General features: G+C 37.4%; 3 protein-coding genes across 3 annotated transcripts; 2 read left to right on the top strand and 1 right to left on the bottom strand.

Annotated features, from left to right (window-relative positions):
• On the top strand, positions 22-3,516 carry LOC18789961 (ankyrin repeat-containing protein At2g01680). Its single transcript, XM_020568394.1, is given in 4 exon segments — positions 22-650; positions 1,315-1,724; positions 2,348-2,693; positions 2,696-3,516. Coding segments are annotated over 4 exon segments (1,599 nt in total). The 5' UTR covers positions 22-340; the 3' UTR covers positions 3,229-3,516.
• On the top strand, positions 3,627-5,918 carry LOC18790753 (F-box protein At4g19940). The gene is made up of 2 exons (XM_020568401.1): positions 3,627-4,017; positions 4,402-5,918. Exons 1-2 carry the CDS (start codon positions 3,840-3,842, stop codon positions 5,652-5,654), a joined length of 1,431 nt encoding a protein of 476 aa, XP_020423990.1. The 5' UTR covers positions 3,627-3,839; the 3' UTR covers positions 5,655-5,918.
• LOC18788769 (protein VAC14 homolog) lies at positions 7,416-15,786 on the bottom strand. Its single transcript, XM_007225144.2, has 20 exons — positions 15,187-15,786; positions 14,975-15,088; positions 14,759-14,824; positions 13,707-13,796; positions 13,495-13,614; positions 13,336-13,364; positions 13,100-13,242; positions 12,911-13,005; positions 12,563-12,649; positions 12,334-12,441; positions 12,091-12,182; positions 11,815-11,896; positions 11,479-11,544; positions 10,394-10,509; positions 10,121-10,241; positions 9,685-9,846; positions 9,451-9,579; positions 9,037-9,105; positions 8,204-8,503; positions 7,416-7,908 (listed from the first exon to the last, which is right to left on the bottom strand). Exons 1-20 carry the CDS (start codon positions 15,274-15,276, stop codon positions 7,810-7,812), a joined length of 2,178 nt encoding a protein of 725 aa, XP_007225206.1. The 5' UTR covers positions 15,277-15,786; the 3' UTR covers positions 7,416-7,809.

Below are 17,062 nucleotides of genomic sequence, written 5' to 3' on the forward strand. Positions count from 1 at the left end.
CCCGCACATGATGTCCTCCTAAAAGGACCCCACTTTACAGTCTACACCATTAAATTTAAATCAATCTATCTCTGTCCCAAATTAAAAAAATACACCATTAATCAATCAAAATTCAAAAAGTAAAAATAAAATCCATACTGCCAAGAATCCAATATCTGAATTGAAAGACAGAGCACTGAAACCCTGCACCTCATATATCCCCATATCATTCCCTCTCCTCTCGACTCGTTTACAGTTATATCTGGTCGGCTGGTCTTCCAGTTCCTCCTCCTCTCTCTGTTGATGAAGGGAAGCTGAGCCTTTTTGAAAGATTAAATCTTTTTAACTCCCACGAATCACGATGGACTCAAAGTCTCTGCGTTTCCTTACCCACCAATGTTTCTTCTCCGCCGTTCGATCCGGTGACCTTGGGTCGGTGAGACAGGTGGTCGATAAGCTCACAAAGGACGAGCCCTCAAATGGGTCACTCGTCTCTGATCTGATGGCGATGCAGAACGATGCAGGCGAGACTGCCTTGTATGTGGCTGCAGAGAATAATCTAGAGGAGGTGTTCAGTTACTTGCTCCAGTTCTGTAATATAGAGATTGCAAAGATCAGGTCCAAGCATGATATGAACGCCTTTCATGTTGCCGCCAAGCGTGGCTACTTAGGTATTGCTTTCTAACTGTTACTGTGCTTAAGCTTTGCTTGTGTGTGTGCGCGCGCGATGATAATTGATTGGTTATTTTTATGCACGCTGAAGGAAGGGTATGTACAATGATTATTAATAATTTCCTTCCTAGAGTGAATATTTGTGATTAGTAAGAGGATCAAATTCTCTGTACTGCAAGCAGAATAATTCCCAAGTCTGACATGTTGAAATTCCTTTGTTTTTTTTCCTTTAAAAAGAAATTTCTTTTGGTTTGTTTCCATAAAGGAGTGTATTTCGAACTGAAGAACCAAAAAGAACTATGATTTTGATTTTGACATATTTTGAAGGGAAGCTCAGAAGAAAAAAAGTCATCTCCTCAAGTATATGGTATATGTTTGTAGGCCAAGGGAAATAATAAATAATCACTGATAAATTGCGTATCGCTAACCTGGTAAAGATGATAATTTTGAAGGTCTTGTTTGTCTTAATCTGCTTTGCATATACTGAAGCTACTATGATATATCCTAGAGGTTAATGTATAAGAAATTTTGCAATCTGGTGGCCATTTTGAGTTGATTTCTGTGTTTTCCATGCTATATGTATACTGTAATCACTGCAGTGGTGAAAGGATTTCTTTTTTTATAAATTTATCTGGAATAGGGTATTGACTGTTATTTATTCAGGTATTGTGAAGGCACTGTTGGCAATTTGGCCTGAGCTTTGTAAATTGTGTGACTCGTCAAACACTAGCCCTCTTTATTCAGCTGCCGCTCAGGACCATTTAGAGGTAGTTAACACCATCTTGGATGCCGATGTCAGCTCAATGAGGATAGTGAGAAAAAATGGTAAAACTGCATTACATACAACCGCAAGGTATGGCCACCTACGTACTGGGAAAGAACTTATAGATCGAGATCCAGGAATAGTCTGCATAAAAGATAAAAAGGGTCAAACTGCACTCCATATGGCTGTAAAAGGTCAGTGTACTCCGATTGTAGAGGAGATTTTGCTTGCTGACCATTCTATACTGAATGAACGCGACAAGAAGGGCAATACAGCTGTGCATATAGCTACAAGGAAATGCCGTCCACAGGTATCTTCATGTTGGCATTTTATTTACGATAGAAGCACATGAGCTCATGAAATCCTTGTCATTACTTATTTCTGCCCGCTTTACATTTGTACGTATTGCCATTCCATGTAGGATGAAAATGCATCAGCTCATGAAATCCTTGTCATTAACTATTTTCTGCCTTCCCTTGCATTATCAGTTGCTTTTACTTACGTGGTAACCGTAAATCTAAACTGGATTAGGAGCTAGTTCATTCTCATGGCGATTCCTCTTGCAGCATCAATAAAGTATCACTTGCCAAGGAATCATGCAAGAAGATACCAAATAAATATTTAAGATTAACCAAATAATACACCAAGTGCCTACATGCATAATTGATAAAGCATCTGCTTTCTCATTGCCTGTCAACCCTTGGCTATATTGTGAGCCTGTTTTTCCTCATTGAAAAGCTTCGATGAGGAACCAGAAAGTATTTAAAGGAATATATAACTATAGTATTACATCCTCAAAGTCGATTCTTGACAGCATCTGAGGAAGAGCTTATAATTTAATGCCTTGCTGGTGTGAGTCCAATGGCATATGTTTGTGTATTCATTTTTTTTTCTTTTTACTCCCGTGTTGAAGTTTTACCCTCTTTCTTTCAGATAGTGAGCGTTCTGCTGAGCTATAGGACTATTGATGTCAATGCCATTAATAATCATTATGAGACTGCAAAGGATTTGGCAGATACACTACCGTATGGAGAATCAACATTGGAAATTAAAGAAGTACTAGCGGAAGCTGGTGCCAAGTATGCAAGACATGTTGGCCAAGTGGACGAAGCGATGGAACTGAAGAGAACTGTGAGTGATATCAAGCATGAGGTGCAGTCACAGCTTATACAAAATGAAACAACTCGACGACGAGTTTCTGGTATTGCCAAAGAACTAAAGAAACTTCATAGAGAAGCTGTCCAGAACACTAACAATTCTATTACAGTAGTTGCTGTTCTGTTGCGTCGATAGCCTTCTTGGCCATGTTTAACTTGCCTGGCCAATATGTAATGGAAGGACCAGAAGCAGGGACGGCTAACATAGCCGATAGTGTTGGTTTCAAAGTGTTCTACCTGTTAAACGCTACGTCCCTTTTCATGTCGCTAGCAGTTGTTGTGGTTCAGATCACTTTGGTGGCCTGGGAGACAGGGGCTCAGAAGCAAGTGGTGTCAGTGGTTAACAAACTAATGTGGGCTGCCTGCGCTTGCACTTGTGGGGCTTTTCTGGCGATAGCCTTTGTGGTCGTTGGAGAGGGGAGTTCATGGATGGCTATTACCATAACCGTTATGGGAGTGCCAATGCTTGTTGGAACTCTTGCAAGCATGTGCTACTTTGTTTTCCGGCAACACTTTGGGGGTTTCCGGCGCGACTCTCAACGGAGCATCAAAAGGGCCAGCGGAAGCAAGTCCTTCTCGTGGTCCGTCTACTCGGCAAACATCTCAGATCTTGATGATGACTATAACTCCGACCTTGAGAAAATCTATGCTTTGTAAACACTAGTATACAGTATTATAGTATTAGTAGTATATATGAGTTGTTTTAACACGTTTTCCGCCCAATGTCTTGTTTAGCTCTTTATCTATCTGTTGAAGTAAGAGTTGTTGTTCATAATTAAAGGGGGTGCTGCTGTAATCTTGGTGCGCGCCAAGCTAAGTTGTTGGCTTTTTGCTCTGTACCTCTAAATCTAGCTCTATAATTCACAGTTGATTGTAGATTATGCATATTGTATTTGTAACTGTAGATTGCGTTGCTACCAATAATATGTAAAATAATACTCAATACTTAATTGATTTCCACATTACATTCTAATAATGCCCCAAACAATTTTTTATTTATATTTTCCCCCTGATTTCTTTAAAACTACTACTGTACTGTAATAATTTTCCCATAACAGAGCAGGATGATCAATCAACATATCCATTATATTATATCGTAACAGAAAAAAAAAACTTGAAAATTAGTATCTGTTAATTTTCACCGTAATCCTTCAAAATTTATTAATAGAAAAAAAATCCATGAAGAAATCCCGTATGATTAATAATCAAAGTAAGGAAAACAGTTTAGTGGGTCGGGTTCCTCTCATTTATTGAAAGAAAACAAATGTATGTCGAAGCAGCCATTGTTGTTGTTAATAGCAGGGAAACCTAGGCTGTCTGTAGCAAGCAGAGGTTTTTCTCCACTCTGTCTCTGCTGCACTGCTTTTCTCCACCCTCTGCCGCTGCACGCCGCCGTCATCACCACTCATAGCCGCACACTGCCATCCAAAGCTTCAAATCACTCAGGTGCCGTTTAAATTTTAAGTCTCTGAAAGCAAATTCAATTTCTCTGTCCATTTTAGCACCAAAAATAAAATTTCTCGGTTCATTTTTTGCTGTTTTGCTAGAACATGAGTGGTGAATGATCGATAGATGGAAAGTTATGATTATTACTGATTTACTTATATGTTTGATTGAATTTTGCCCACTGCTCATATTTCTTTTTTGTTTTTTCGCTATTTTGCTTCAAATCATGAACAGTAAATGATTGATAGATGGGAAGCTATGATTATTGTTGGTTTATTGATATGTTAGATTGAAAATTGCCCAAATGAATGCTCTTGCAATTTTTTGGGTAGTAGATATTTATGTTCTCAACAGTTACAATATTCACCAATCTTACAAGTGTAGGTAGTAGTAGAAACATGGAAGTAGCTGAAGTTGAAGGTGATCATGTTCCATCAGTAATTCCAGAGCTCCCAAGTGAAATCATATGGTTTCTTATACTGCCACGGCTACCAGCTAAGTCTCTGATGCGGTTCAAGTGCGTTTGCAAGTCATGGTCCTCTCTCATCTCCGGTAACCCTACATTTCTTGGTGTCCACCGAAACTTGCGCTGCAACAACAGCAGGTACACTCACCTCCTCCTCAATGTCTTTGACCGCGACACAGGCCACGACCACTTGCTCTCCGTCCAAATCAACCAAGATGGAGATGGAGATGGAGATGGTAGTACCTCACCTGCCACCCACCTTCTAACACTGCCCCCTGACTATCATCTCTACGATTATCAGTGTACTAATGGCCTGTTTTGTATTTTTTACTTTGCTAAACCGGTAGCCACTAAAACCCACCATGAACATGACCCCGAGGACCACGTTCATATATTTAATCCCTCCACTGGAGAGTCGATCATTCTCCCCCATACTTCACTGTCCAAATACACACTCCAGATTAAAGGCCACTTTGGGTTCAGTCCTTTTACAAACGAGTATAAGCTTCTCCAAGTCCATTTATGCCATGATTGGACTTCAAATCTCTTTAGTTTAAAGCTCGAGATTTTGACTTTGGGTTCTGATTCATGGAGGTGCATTGAGGTAGACCTCGATCACCTCCCTTTTAATCCCCTTTCTTCCCACTTGTATGGCGAAAGTGTGTGCCTTCATGGAGCCCTACATTGGATATATCAAGATGGTGAGGATAGGAGTAGGATAGTGGTATTTGACCTTGGAGAGGAGAGATTCAAGGTCATCACAACTCCTGAAGATGATGGTAGTGATCCCTGTTGGACAATTGCTGAAGTGGGTGGACGTCTAGCTCTAATGGATGACAAGGATGCGATGCCACAGAAATTAATGTTGGAGTTATGGATTTTGAAGGACTACCAAAATCAAGTGTGGGCTAAAGAGACTATCAATTTTCCCTCTCATTGGCGGGAGTCGACGTACCATCATTTGAATTCTTTACGTACAATTCACACAGGTGAGCTCTTCATTCAATCTTCACCGGAAGTACAGGCATCTCATCATTTCTATGATATGAAGAGTAATAGTTTTTATAAAAGTTCAATTGTTTTGCCTGATTTGATATGGCGGAATGATGGTGATGCTCGGTTGGGCTTAATTACTAGTTATCGTGAAACCCTTGCCCCCTTAAGATTATAATTCATGAGAATGGAGTGGAATAGCATTTCATTTCGTTTCATTATTGTAAAACATAATTAATGGGTTGATTCTTGTGCAAGACAAGAAGGATCTGTACTACTGGACATACATTTTCTCTTTCCCTTTCCCTACTACACCATGCTTTAAGCCCTTACCATATTATAAAGGAAATAGGATCTGAACTTGTTGCTATCAAGTTTTAAAGTTTTTCTGTGAACGTGCGATAACTGGTCAGCCTTTTTATGCTATTAAGTCCAATTAGATTAATTTTATGAGTAAGTTCTATTTAGTTGATGCGCTTGGATTTGAATGGTTTTTTTTTCTTCTCATTCTCAGGAAATAGTACACTGTATATATATATATATATATATATATATATATCAGTCCTGATCTCTTGGACCACAGGAGTCCAAGAGATTGTGGTCACCCACCATTGGATATTAATCCAATGATTCAAAAAAGTTTCTTAAAAAGAGTGCAAGAGTGAGTGAACCGTTGAATTTACATCCAACGGTGAGTGACCACAAATCTCTTGGACCCCTGTAGTCCAAGAGATCAGGACGGATATATATATATATATATATATATCAATATTCACAACAGATAACATCGCTCAAGTTTCTCATTTGGGTTATGTTCAATTGCGCTAGAAAAACTCTTCAGTCCAGAAAAAAAAGGGAAAAAAAGAAAGAGAAAGACATCATTATTCAAATGGAATGGTAAAAGATGTGCAGAAATGAGGCATTACAAAGTCAATGGCATCCTCAGGAGCAACTATATTATTAAGTAATTTGTTCAAGGAAGGAAGCTAACCCTCCGTAGGACTGTTTTTAATGGCTTGTTTAGTTGTCCAAGTAACAGTAGAGTTGTCCATAATTGAAGGGCTGCTGCTGTTATGTAAAATAATTGTGGCGGCATTTGCCAAGTAATCAAATCCTTCACATTTAAATAATATCTAAGCTAATTTCGTTTTCGGCTTTTGAGAATAATCAAATCCTTCAAATCCATAAAAGTTTATTTGACTTTGGATATGAATAAGAATCCAACAGACCCCATGGGCAGCACCTCTGCATACGCCGGCCTCGCGCCCACTAATAGCTGAAGCTCTTGGGTTTCTCACATTTGGCAGACAGCGAAAACTGGAGAGGAGGTTTGGTAAGTAAATCAAACAATCGATCAATCCACCTGCTGCCTGTTGCATTTCCTTTACGAGAGTTAGTTGCCTTGATCTCTCTGTCTCTCTCTTTTGATCTTGTCTTGCTACCCGCTGACTTGGATCTCCTGAATCTGAATATAAAGCTTGATGAAATCTCATGTCATTAGGTTACAGCTACGATTTTGGATTTTGCCCAACCCAAGTATTCAATCCAAAATTGATTTTGGACTCTTTATGTTTAAAGCAAGAAGCATTCCCGAATTACACATAATATTCTGAGAGTGAGATATTTGGTTGGGATTTTATTATTGGACCTCTTGAAATGAGAATAGATAAGAAACCATAATTGATTGATAGACTTGATTTATTTTAAAATCACGTTTGTTTTTTGGGGTGTCTCACCCCCTTCGTTATTCACCAAAAAAGAGTTAAAAACAGAGAGAAATCATCAGCAGTACACAAATGAATGAATGGATTTAAAGAACCGTGTTGGGTGAAAACACAAGCAAATCAATTAATAACTACAAATAAACTTTCGTTTCCTTTCTTTTTTTTTCTTTCTTTTTTTTTCATTTTTTTCATTTTTGAGGATCAGGATCAAGGTGTACATGAAGACGAAGTAGCTCGACTAACTTTATAAGATTGCTGTAACTGTGTAACAGATACATCTCAAGAAAACACACTGCCATCTTTCTAAATGAAATATCTCCCTCTACCCTCTCCTCCTCCCCACATGGTTTTCAATAAAAAATAACAGAACCACGTGGGCACATCCCTCTTCTTACACAAGTCAAAAGAATAGCTCGCGATAAATGAGCTGCTCATCTCAATTCAAAACCCAATTTTCACCATCCCAACCAACCTGCATGAGTTTAACAAACAACTACTACGATATACAATTTTACAAACTATACCAACCAGATCGCATCCACCACTCCTTCCTATGCTTTGCTGAGGTGAATACATATTACCCTCAGCCAGGGTCCAGAAGCAATAACATTATAATTGTAACTGCCCCGTCGCCCTCCTAGATCTCGAAGGAGGCCTATTCACATCTGATGAAGAAGTTCTGCTGAGTTCTTCAGGTCTTTGCACATCCTGCATACACACCAAGAAACAACGTAATTCCAACACACAAGTCGCAGCTTTAGAGGTGCAATATGGGAGAAAATCAAACCATTACATAGCAAGTATGACTGTATGACACCATATAACTATAATAAGTTGTAGTTTAATAAGAAAAAGTAAAGTAAGAACGGGCTATCTGAAGAAATGTTTGCAGCAGGTGCCTGCCAATACAGCTCCCACATAACATTTTCCAAAAACACACTCATCAAGATGCCAATAAATCTCAACAGCAATGTTAATATCCCAAGGAAGAAACTCAACAAACCTTTGGTGTTGAAGAAGATGTCGAATTTTTGTGTGATTGTGCCTGCACTTTCGCATGCTGACGATGCTGTCGCTGCATTTGCTCAAACTGCTGTAGTCTTGAAGCAAAGTTGATTCCATTATGTGAATTCTTACTGTCCTGGTTTATGTCGCCATCTTCAGTTATCTGTGAGCCACCTGGCATGTGATGTAGGATTTGATAGGGATTCCCCGAAGAAGTTCGCCTGAGTTGCTCACCATTAAATGAGTATGAAGGCACAGTTTTCAAACGAGTCCGTAGGATTTTAAAGGCGGCACTTTGCTGCAATCAAGAATCAAATGAAGCTTATACACATTACAAATACCAAGATGATTGCTACTAATCACAAAAAACAGAACTCTCATAACACACAGTTTGGACGATTGCTACTATTACAAGAACCAGAACTCTCATGAGGCACAGTTTGAAGTAGTTTCGAGATAAATTTAAGGTCTGATCTCAATGACTGATGATTAATGATTAATGCTTAATAGTATTTTTAACATTTAATACTATCATTTGCCACCACCAGGAAAGATTTCGGAACAAGAACTTACTGAAAGGTTCATCCTTAAATAGTTTCCAAAGAGGGTCAGAAGAAAAACGAAAGGTAAAACAAGGATCTTTGAACTACATCATAGCCAAGATAAGTAAACAACACTATTTTCTATTTATTGGAAAAAGAAAACTACTCTTTTACTTGTGACTTCCTAATATAGAGGAAGCAAAAGTTATAAATAAGGGATTTAAGACAACATCATGCTTGCAGTTGTATAGAGGAAGAAGAAGGAAAATGAAGAATTCTTAGTTTATACCTGGGGAAGCAACATCAGAAGACCATACAAGGCTTTTAACAACCATACATGTCTTCCAGGTTCAAGAAGCTGCAAGAACCAAAAGACAGCTCAGTCACTCAACATTAGATCTCAATTTGAGAAAGCAACGCAGAAAACACAAAATGGTAAAAAGCAAACAGGCATTCTGTACAAAACTTGCAATAAAACATTTTTTCTTATTTTGCCAAATGATAAACTTGACATGAAACATTTAAGCATAACCAAAATGGCAAGCTCATTTTCTCTCCCTATACTCCAATTCATAAAGCTGACTTTGAGAAGCGTGAGAGGCCACTCCTTGAGAGAGAGAGAGAGAGAGAGCACCTAATGTAGTATGCAGAACAAAGGTTAAAAATATGGCAATGATATAAGAAATACATTTTAATACTGCACCTGTAATCTAAGATATGCGAAGATCGGAGTTTCTAGTAACCGAATCAATTTATCCAACTGGACCAAAAATTTCACATTAATATCTTCCTCCACCAGAGACTGAACCACAGTACTCGCATGCTGATATGTCTGTCAATAAAAACATGTTCATGAAAACAGAACAAATGTTCACATGCAAACACAGATTTTTAAATCAAAGGGGTATCCATGGGTGACAAAGCTCTAGAACCTCACCTGAGCTAATAAGCAGAGGCTTATAATTGCCATGGGTGAGTGGCACCAAGAAGCATATAAAGAAACAAACAAGTCTTTCCCAGAAGGATTTACAAGTGAATGTTTCAAAAGATCTCGAAGCTCAGACAGCTCGGAGGATGTAAGTAAAATCAAGTTCAAAGCCTGAACAAGGAAAAAGGAACACGGATAAATAAAGATTATGCTGAAAAGAACACATAAGAAGGAACTGTTGAATAAAGCATACGACCATAAAATAAATAAAATCATTTTAGAAAAATTGGTCTTTTTAATGCCTCGGTCATAGTAAATTGTTTTAATTCTAGCCACTAGGATGTATAAAACCATTTCAATTACAAATCATATCACATGCAAATAATTGCTTCATTATATGGTTACTTGTGCACATATTACTTTATGTTGTGAGATAAATAACAACCTGAACCATAATAGATGCAAAATCCAGGTCTGACTCTCCTTCTAGGATAGTAGACAGTTCTCGGTATACCCTTTCAGCATCTAAAAGCACACAAAGTCGCCGAATTATCAAAGCACCACGCCTTGGGGAAAAGAATGAAAAGAAAGGGCAGAGTCAAAATAAAAAACACATTATCATAGATACAATTGAAAATACTAGCTAAAGGACCAGGAGGAGGAGGAGGGGGGAGAGAGAGAGAGAGAGAGAGAGAGAGAGAGAGAGAGAGAGACTCACTTCTCTAGAAGAGAGTTATCTACATGGAAATTATGCACGAGGAACACGACAAGCTGGCGGAAGTGTTGTGTATCTTGTGCTATGCATGCATGAACTTCAAGGACCAGGAGAACCACCTGGACATAAATCCAGACTCGCAACATTAGATACCCAAATAAATGCTGTTCAATATGTCTCTGTGCAATTAGGTTTTCATTATGCATGCTTCTGGACATCATAAAGTAATAAATAAGCTACATTCTGGCATACTAGGAGACAGCTCACAATGGATAACTACAGAGGATATCTGGTAATAGGAAAGAAAGTATTACATGAAGACACTATAATTTTATTTTTTATTTTTACTTCTCAAAGAAAGTTCAAAAAGCCTCTGGAAAAATACATAAATAAAAGAATAATTCACATCAGTCAGCAGAAGAAACTCGCAGAGCCCAAGGAGAATTCAATAAAGTTAGTAACAAGAGTATTATTTAGTGCATGACAATGTACCACATGAAATCACAAGCATCTGAGATAATTGATAGTACTCATAATTTCAGCGGCTAAACTCCCATAATCCTCATCCATCAAACCAAACAAACAAAAAAATGGTAACTCACTCTTATCAGAATAGTAGAGAAAATGTTAAAGGATAAACCCATTATGATCAATATACACTGAAACTATAAAAACAAGAGGAAGAAACACTTTAAGTTTCCTTCACACAGGAGCAAGTTCTTAGAAGAATCACTTCAATTTCTCTCACCATACTCCTAACAGCCAATTTCTGAACGAAATCCGCCAGGGCTAACTCTCTCAACTCTTGGTAACCAATCACTATTGGCGATATACGTTTTAGAGTAGCTTTCTCTCAGCAGTACTGTTTTTCAATCATCTTTTTTTCTTTGAGAACCTCAACTAGTAGTCAATCAACAGATCGAAAGATCCATGTGAATCATAATTTGAACATAATAACTGAGAAAATACAGACAGCCATGGAAAAAAATAAAAAATAATCACCATCCAAACTCATGCAACCAAATAAAGATTAGAAAATACATCTTGAAACAATAAAAGAAAAAGATCCATCAGACTAAAAGGATTACCTGATCAGAAGGATCTGAAAGTGCTTCCAAAAGGGTGTCAAATATGTCGTTCAGAAAAGTTAAAACCTGTTTCAGGTAAAAATTAAAATAAAATATCTGACAAAAAATACAGGCCCGGACAAACAGTAACTCGATATATAACTAGCAATGAACTACGAACTATTAACCAGGTTGTGAATCGGTAATAGAAATTTTATATTACAATTTACACAAAGGCATAAGTTATCCAGTTTAATTTTGAAAAAAGTTCAATACGGAACTCCCCTGAATAAACATTACACTAGGTTCAAAATCATGCAACTAGAAGTGCGTGCAATTAGAAAAGTGCCCAATTACCTCAGCACGATGTCTGTTTAGAAGGTTTGAAATCCAGTGCAATGCTTCGATTCTAGTAGCCTCCCATTCACTAGATAATTGCCTGATCAGAAAAAATTTCCCAAATCACCACAAATCCTCCAGCATAACAATAGAGCATAAGGATAAAAAACGCAACTTGAGAATGGACATTTCAAATAGCTCCACAACATGCAGACGTACTATATATACCCATGAAATAAAAGGGCATATTCTAATAACATATCACCCTAGGTTGTTTGGTTAGAAAAACTACACCTCCTTGCAATAGAGAGGATTGCTCCAACGTCAAATCCTTCAGCTGGATCAGCCTTAATGGCACGAAGCTCTTCATTGGTTTCACGAGCAACCTTTAGGTGATGGGAAAGAAAAATAAAAGAATTCAGTGAAAGTAACTCCCAGAAGCAATGAAATCAGGAAAAACACAACCCCTCCGCCCCTCCCCCACCCCCCAACCAAAAAAAAGAAGAAAAAAAAGAAGAGGGAGGAACTTTAACCAACCACTCTAATTTTCTCTTCTTTATCAGATATGCAGGGTAAAATCGCTCCCAGAATATCAGCATAATAGGGAACAAGCTGGTCCCCACCAAGCTTTACGAACTCATTTATCTGCATAGCAAAGAATCACATGCAAAAGACTATCAAGAAAAGCATTGCTTTCATGAGAATATCGAGAACATCATCCATACAAACCCTATGACAATGATAGCAATGAGTAGGCAGAAAATACCCATGTGATAGCTGTTAACCGAGTAAATTCATCCGGTGAAGCAGCCCTCTGTACCAGTATTTCAGCCATGCGACCATAATCTACAGACTTGAAGAGTAGCACTGCTCGAGTCAGAAAATTACAAATGAACAAGATATGTAGTTTTTAGATTCAGAAAAAGGGGGGAAGCTGGCTGTGTGTGTGTGTGTGTGTGTGTGTGTGTGTGTGTGTGTGTGTGTACATTCGGTAGAGGCGCGGGGGTAGGGGTGGGAGAAATGACTGGCACAGGTTCTCCAAAAGTAACCAAAAAAAAAACACATACTACAGACATTATTGCAGGATTGGTGGATTAACAGTTAGAAGTCTTACTGGAGAGTTCTTGATCTCTTGGAGAAACTCTGAAAGTGCTGAATCAGCTTGTTGTCTTATCTCATGGCTTGAATCACTTAACATATTAAACAAGCCTGATATTTATAAGCAAACTGTAAGTTCATATCCAATTACCAGAAAATATTTGAAATGAAGAAGCGCATAATTTTTACTATGAAAAACAATTACCATCAAGAAAATCAGGAAGAAATCCCAGCATATCAATATCTGGAACACTGTCTAAGACAGTGATCCATCCAACCAAAAACTGGCGGACATAGGGATTTAGGACATTCATACGCTCCCTCAACAATGGTATAAATTCTTCAATGCTGCAGAAGGGAAAGAAACAGACAAACAAAATTAAATGTAAGTGTTGTATTATGTCTTGAGAGTCACAAATCCAGATCAAGAATATTACGCACCTGAATTGATCACTTTCAGTGACAATATCCTGCTTCAGTATATAAAAAGAATTAATATAGAAAAAATAAATGTCTATCTTGAAGACAATCAATTGAAAAAAACCAAAGACCCTTGCTTTCGATTTTCCTTTCTGTAGATGAGGAAGGAGGTTAAATTACCTTTACAAGCCGATCTAAAAGATGAGCAGCACTTTGTACATTAGCATCTGAGTCTGCTGAAAGCTTACACAAGGCATCAAATATCTTATTAAAGAATATGATAAAATCTCCTCTTACAACCTGAGAACCAGAAAAATAAAACAAAATTATATCAAGTCCAAGTCAGGGAAACAGAATAATAAATTAATAAGTCAGCCACCTAATCCGCTCACCTTTGCAATGTTATATAGAGCTTCACAAGCATAATAACGAACTCTGCTATCTTGGTCAGAAAAGGAATCAAGCACAGGAGGCACAATTTGCTGGCAAGATAAATCAGAAGCAAAATAAATACTCAATACCAATAAAGAAGAATTTGGCATTTAATTGAGTCAGAAATGTATATAAATAGCTTTAAAACTAGTAATTTCCAGAAGGAAAGGAGCTAAACTTTGAGATGGACAGCTTAATATAGCTGACATGGGACCATTCTATATTCTCATAAGCTGGCAATCAACTCAGTTAAGGGATGCACAAAGGGAACTTTCAAAAGGATTACAAGTTTACAACATTGCATAAAGTGTTGGCATCTCTTACATGTCCAATATGATTTAATTCGTAAGTTACAAATATTTCTAAATGACTCACTTCATAATTATGAACGGAATTGCTCCCTCAATGTAATGCCTCATTTGTAACTACATGACTGCTTTCTTAGTAAAACCTATGTAAATTTAAAATTAAATATCACCTTCCCACAAATTTAGCCCTAGATCTCCAAATAAAATCAGAGAGGATGATTTCATAAGCCATTTAAACTTATTTAAGAAAAAACCAAGATTGATATTGGTTTACAAGCCAAGGCATAAGTACAATCTGCAAAGCAAAAAGTCGTAGAAGGAAACTAACTTCAAATCCTGTTTGTCAGATAATGAGACACCGTACACAGTGGGCCCATAAAACATTATGTATATGTTGGAATTCCATCGCCAGGAAAATAAAAAACTTTAACATCTTATCAGATCAGTCTTCACTTCCACCTATTGGAACACACTACAGCAACATTATTCTGGGTAAAAGGTCAGTGTTTTAGTCATCTAGAGTGAAAGCTTAGCACATTGTGCTAGTTTTAACTAGCAAAACTAAGCATCCTATTTGTAGCCCTTGCTATATACTACCTCATGAAGGTTAACTGCACACGTAACTACCAAAATTCAAACCAACCTGGCCACAATACGTTAAAGATTTATACAAAAACTTGATTTCTAAATAAATAACGCCTTACCTCAAGATGTTGAGCCGCTTCACTGGTCAAACCAACTGTTGCAGCAGCTAGTCCTATCAATCCTCCCTATGCAACAAAAAGAATCAAAATTCGAGCGTTTGAAGAGAGAAACTTAATCAACATGGAAAAATAGAGCCACGCAAATTGAACTTCCAACTAGTCTGCCAAATTAAATAACTTATAAAGCAACCCACTGGCAAACATTCACACCAATACCTTCCGGTGATTCGCTTGTGGCGAATAAGTGAATTCCGTAGTGAGCAAATTGATCACCGCCGTAATCTTATCGTGATCCCCAGCCGTTGTGAGCTGTTTCACAATTCCCTCAACCTATACATAAACGCCCACACATATAGAATTCAATTGAAGATCTAATTACAACCACTCGAAACTAGAAACAAAAATGAATCGGTGCAAGAAAGAAAGACCTCAAGCGCGGCATTCTTGCGCTTTTCGTAAAGCTTGTCCGCGAGGTTGCGGAGTACAGACGCGGGAATCACTGAAAGAGCGTCGGCCATGTCAAACCCTAGGAATTATAATTTCTGGTGTAATTGAATTCACCGATTGAAAGAAAACGAATTCGGATGTCAAATTCGTTTCCGGATCTTCTCCTGCTCCAATCGGAACATTTCTCTAGGGTTTTCGTCGGAATTGAAAATTCGGGAATTTGAACACTCGGTAGGAAAATCAGATCTGCAGAAATTGGGAATGAATCGGAAATTGAGAAAACTGTAAACACAAATTCTACGGAAGTTTTCCTTCCCTTTTCGTTTTTCTTTTTCTCTTCTTATGTCTTTTTTTTTTTGTTTATTTGATTTGGGCTCTTGTCTGTGCTTTGCTTTCTAGTCTCAGTCGTGGCAGTCCTTTCTCTCTCTGTATTGACTATTGAGCGATCTCGGAAGGTGCTACTAACAGAGGTTGGAAGTCTGGTTGTTATGGAAAGACGGATATACCCTCACATTTTATAATTGCAGATCAGTTTGGAAATGTCTATATTTGGTATCTGGACTAGTTCATAAAATAAAAAAATTTATTCTAAATCTGCCTAACCCCACGACTTAATCTAGCTTGATCTGTTATGTTCTCGATTGTAAGTTATAATTCATAACCACGATTTGAGTAGTCAGATCAGATTTCAATTGAACTTAGACCCCAAAATATTGTCACATATTTAGAGCCCGTGTGATAATAATTTCAATTTTAAGAAGAAATAGACACATTATTCTAATCAAATTTTCTAACCCAGATTTATCATACTTTACAGTTTGATCGAAATAGTTCAATCATTTAGATAAGCTGACCCATAAATCTACGTGCAATTATTATTCAATTCAATCTTAAGATAAGATGACGATGCCTCACCATTCCGACTGTAGTCTTTTCTTTTTGGGGCCATCTAATCTTAGTAGTTTTTTTTTTTTTTTTTTTGAGAGATTCACTATTATATCCAATATAGAGCCTAAATTATAAAAATACCCTATATAAAATGGACTTTAAAAACACACCAAAAATCCATTTACAATATAACAAAGAAGCTTTTAACTTCTTATATATTACAAAACTGCCATCAATTTCTTAAAACAAACATAACCCCAAAACCTCATAAAAAAACCCAAAATACTCAATAGGATATCAAAGTAATTTAATAATCAAACTTAAATTCAATAAGGCTAGCTGTCATTTTTTGAATTTTTTTTTCAATTTGTTTATATAAATTTAATGGTGTAGGATTTATCAATATTATTAGTGCTAAGAATGGGTATATCACTAAATATCTCTTTTTTTTCTGGTTCACATCACAAGTCATCTAATCTTTAGCAGTGATACCATTTATACAGTCTTTTTTCTTTCTAAAATGCCGCTTGCTTTCAAACCCAAAAAAAACACAAAAAAGAAACCAAGGAAAAAGGTTTCACATTTTTCATCTTAAATTAAATGAGCAAGTCCATAAAAAAAACAGAAACGACCAAGACTATTTAGCTCCTTGGTAGCTGGGTGGAACGAGCACCTTTAGCAGGCACAAAGTTTTGATGCAAGGCCACACGCATAACGTCTATAAGTCGCTGCTGTAGCACAATGCATAGTCGCTCCATAGTGAGGGCCTTAAGGCCCTATTTCTTAACTGTTAAATCAAACTAGCCAATGTGATCAAACAATTAACCAATTTAATCTAATAGTTGAGAGATAGGACTCATCTAAGGGATTATAGAATTTCACGCACAATGCAACAATGCTGATAAGCCCATTATCAGACATTGTTCCCAGATCAACTTAGATGAGCTGGCTACAACTACTCTGAACAAA

This window comes from Prunus persica, chromosome G1 (assembly GCF_000346465.2).
Source record: "Prunus persica cultivar Lovell chromosome G1, Prunus_persica_NCBIv2, whole genome shotgun sequence".
Taxonomy (NCBI): domain Eukaryota; kingdom Viridiplantae; phylum Streptophyta; class Magnoliopsida; order Rosales; family Rosaceae; genus Prunus; species Prunus persica.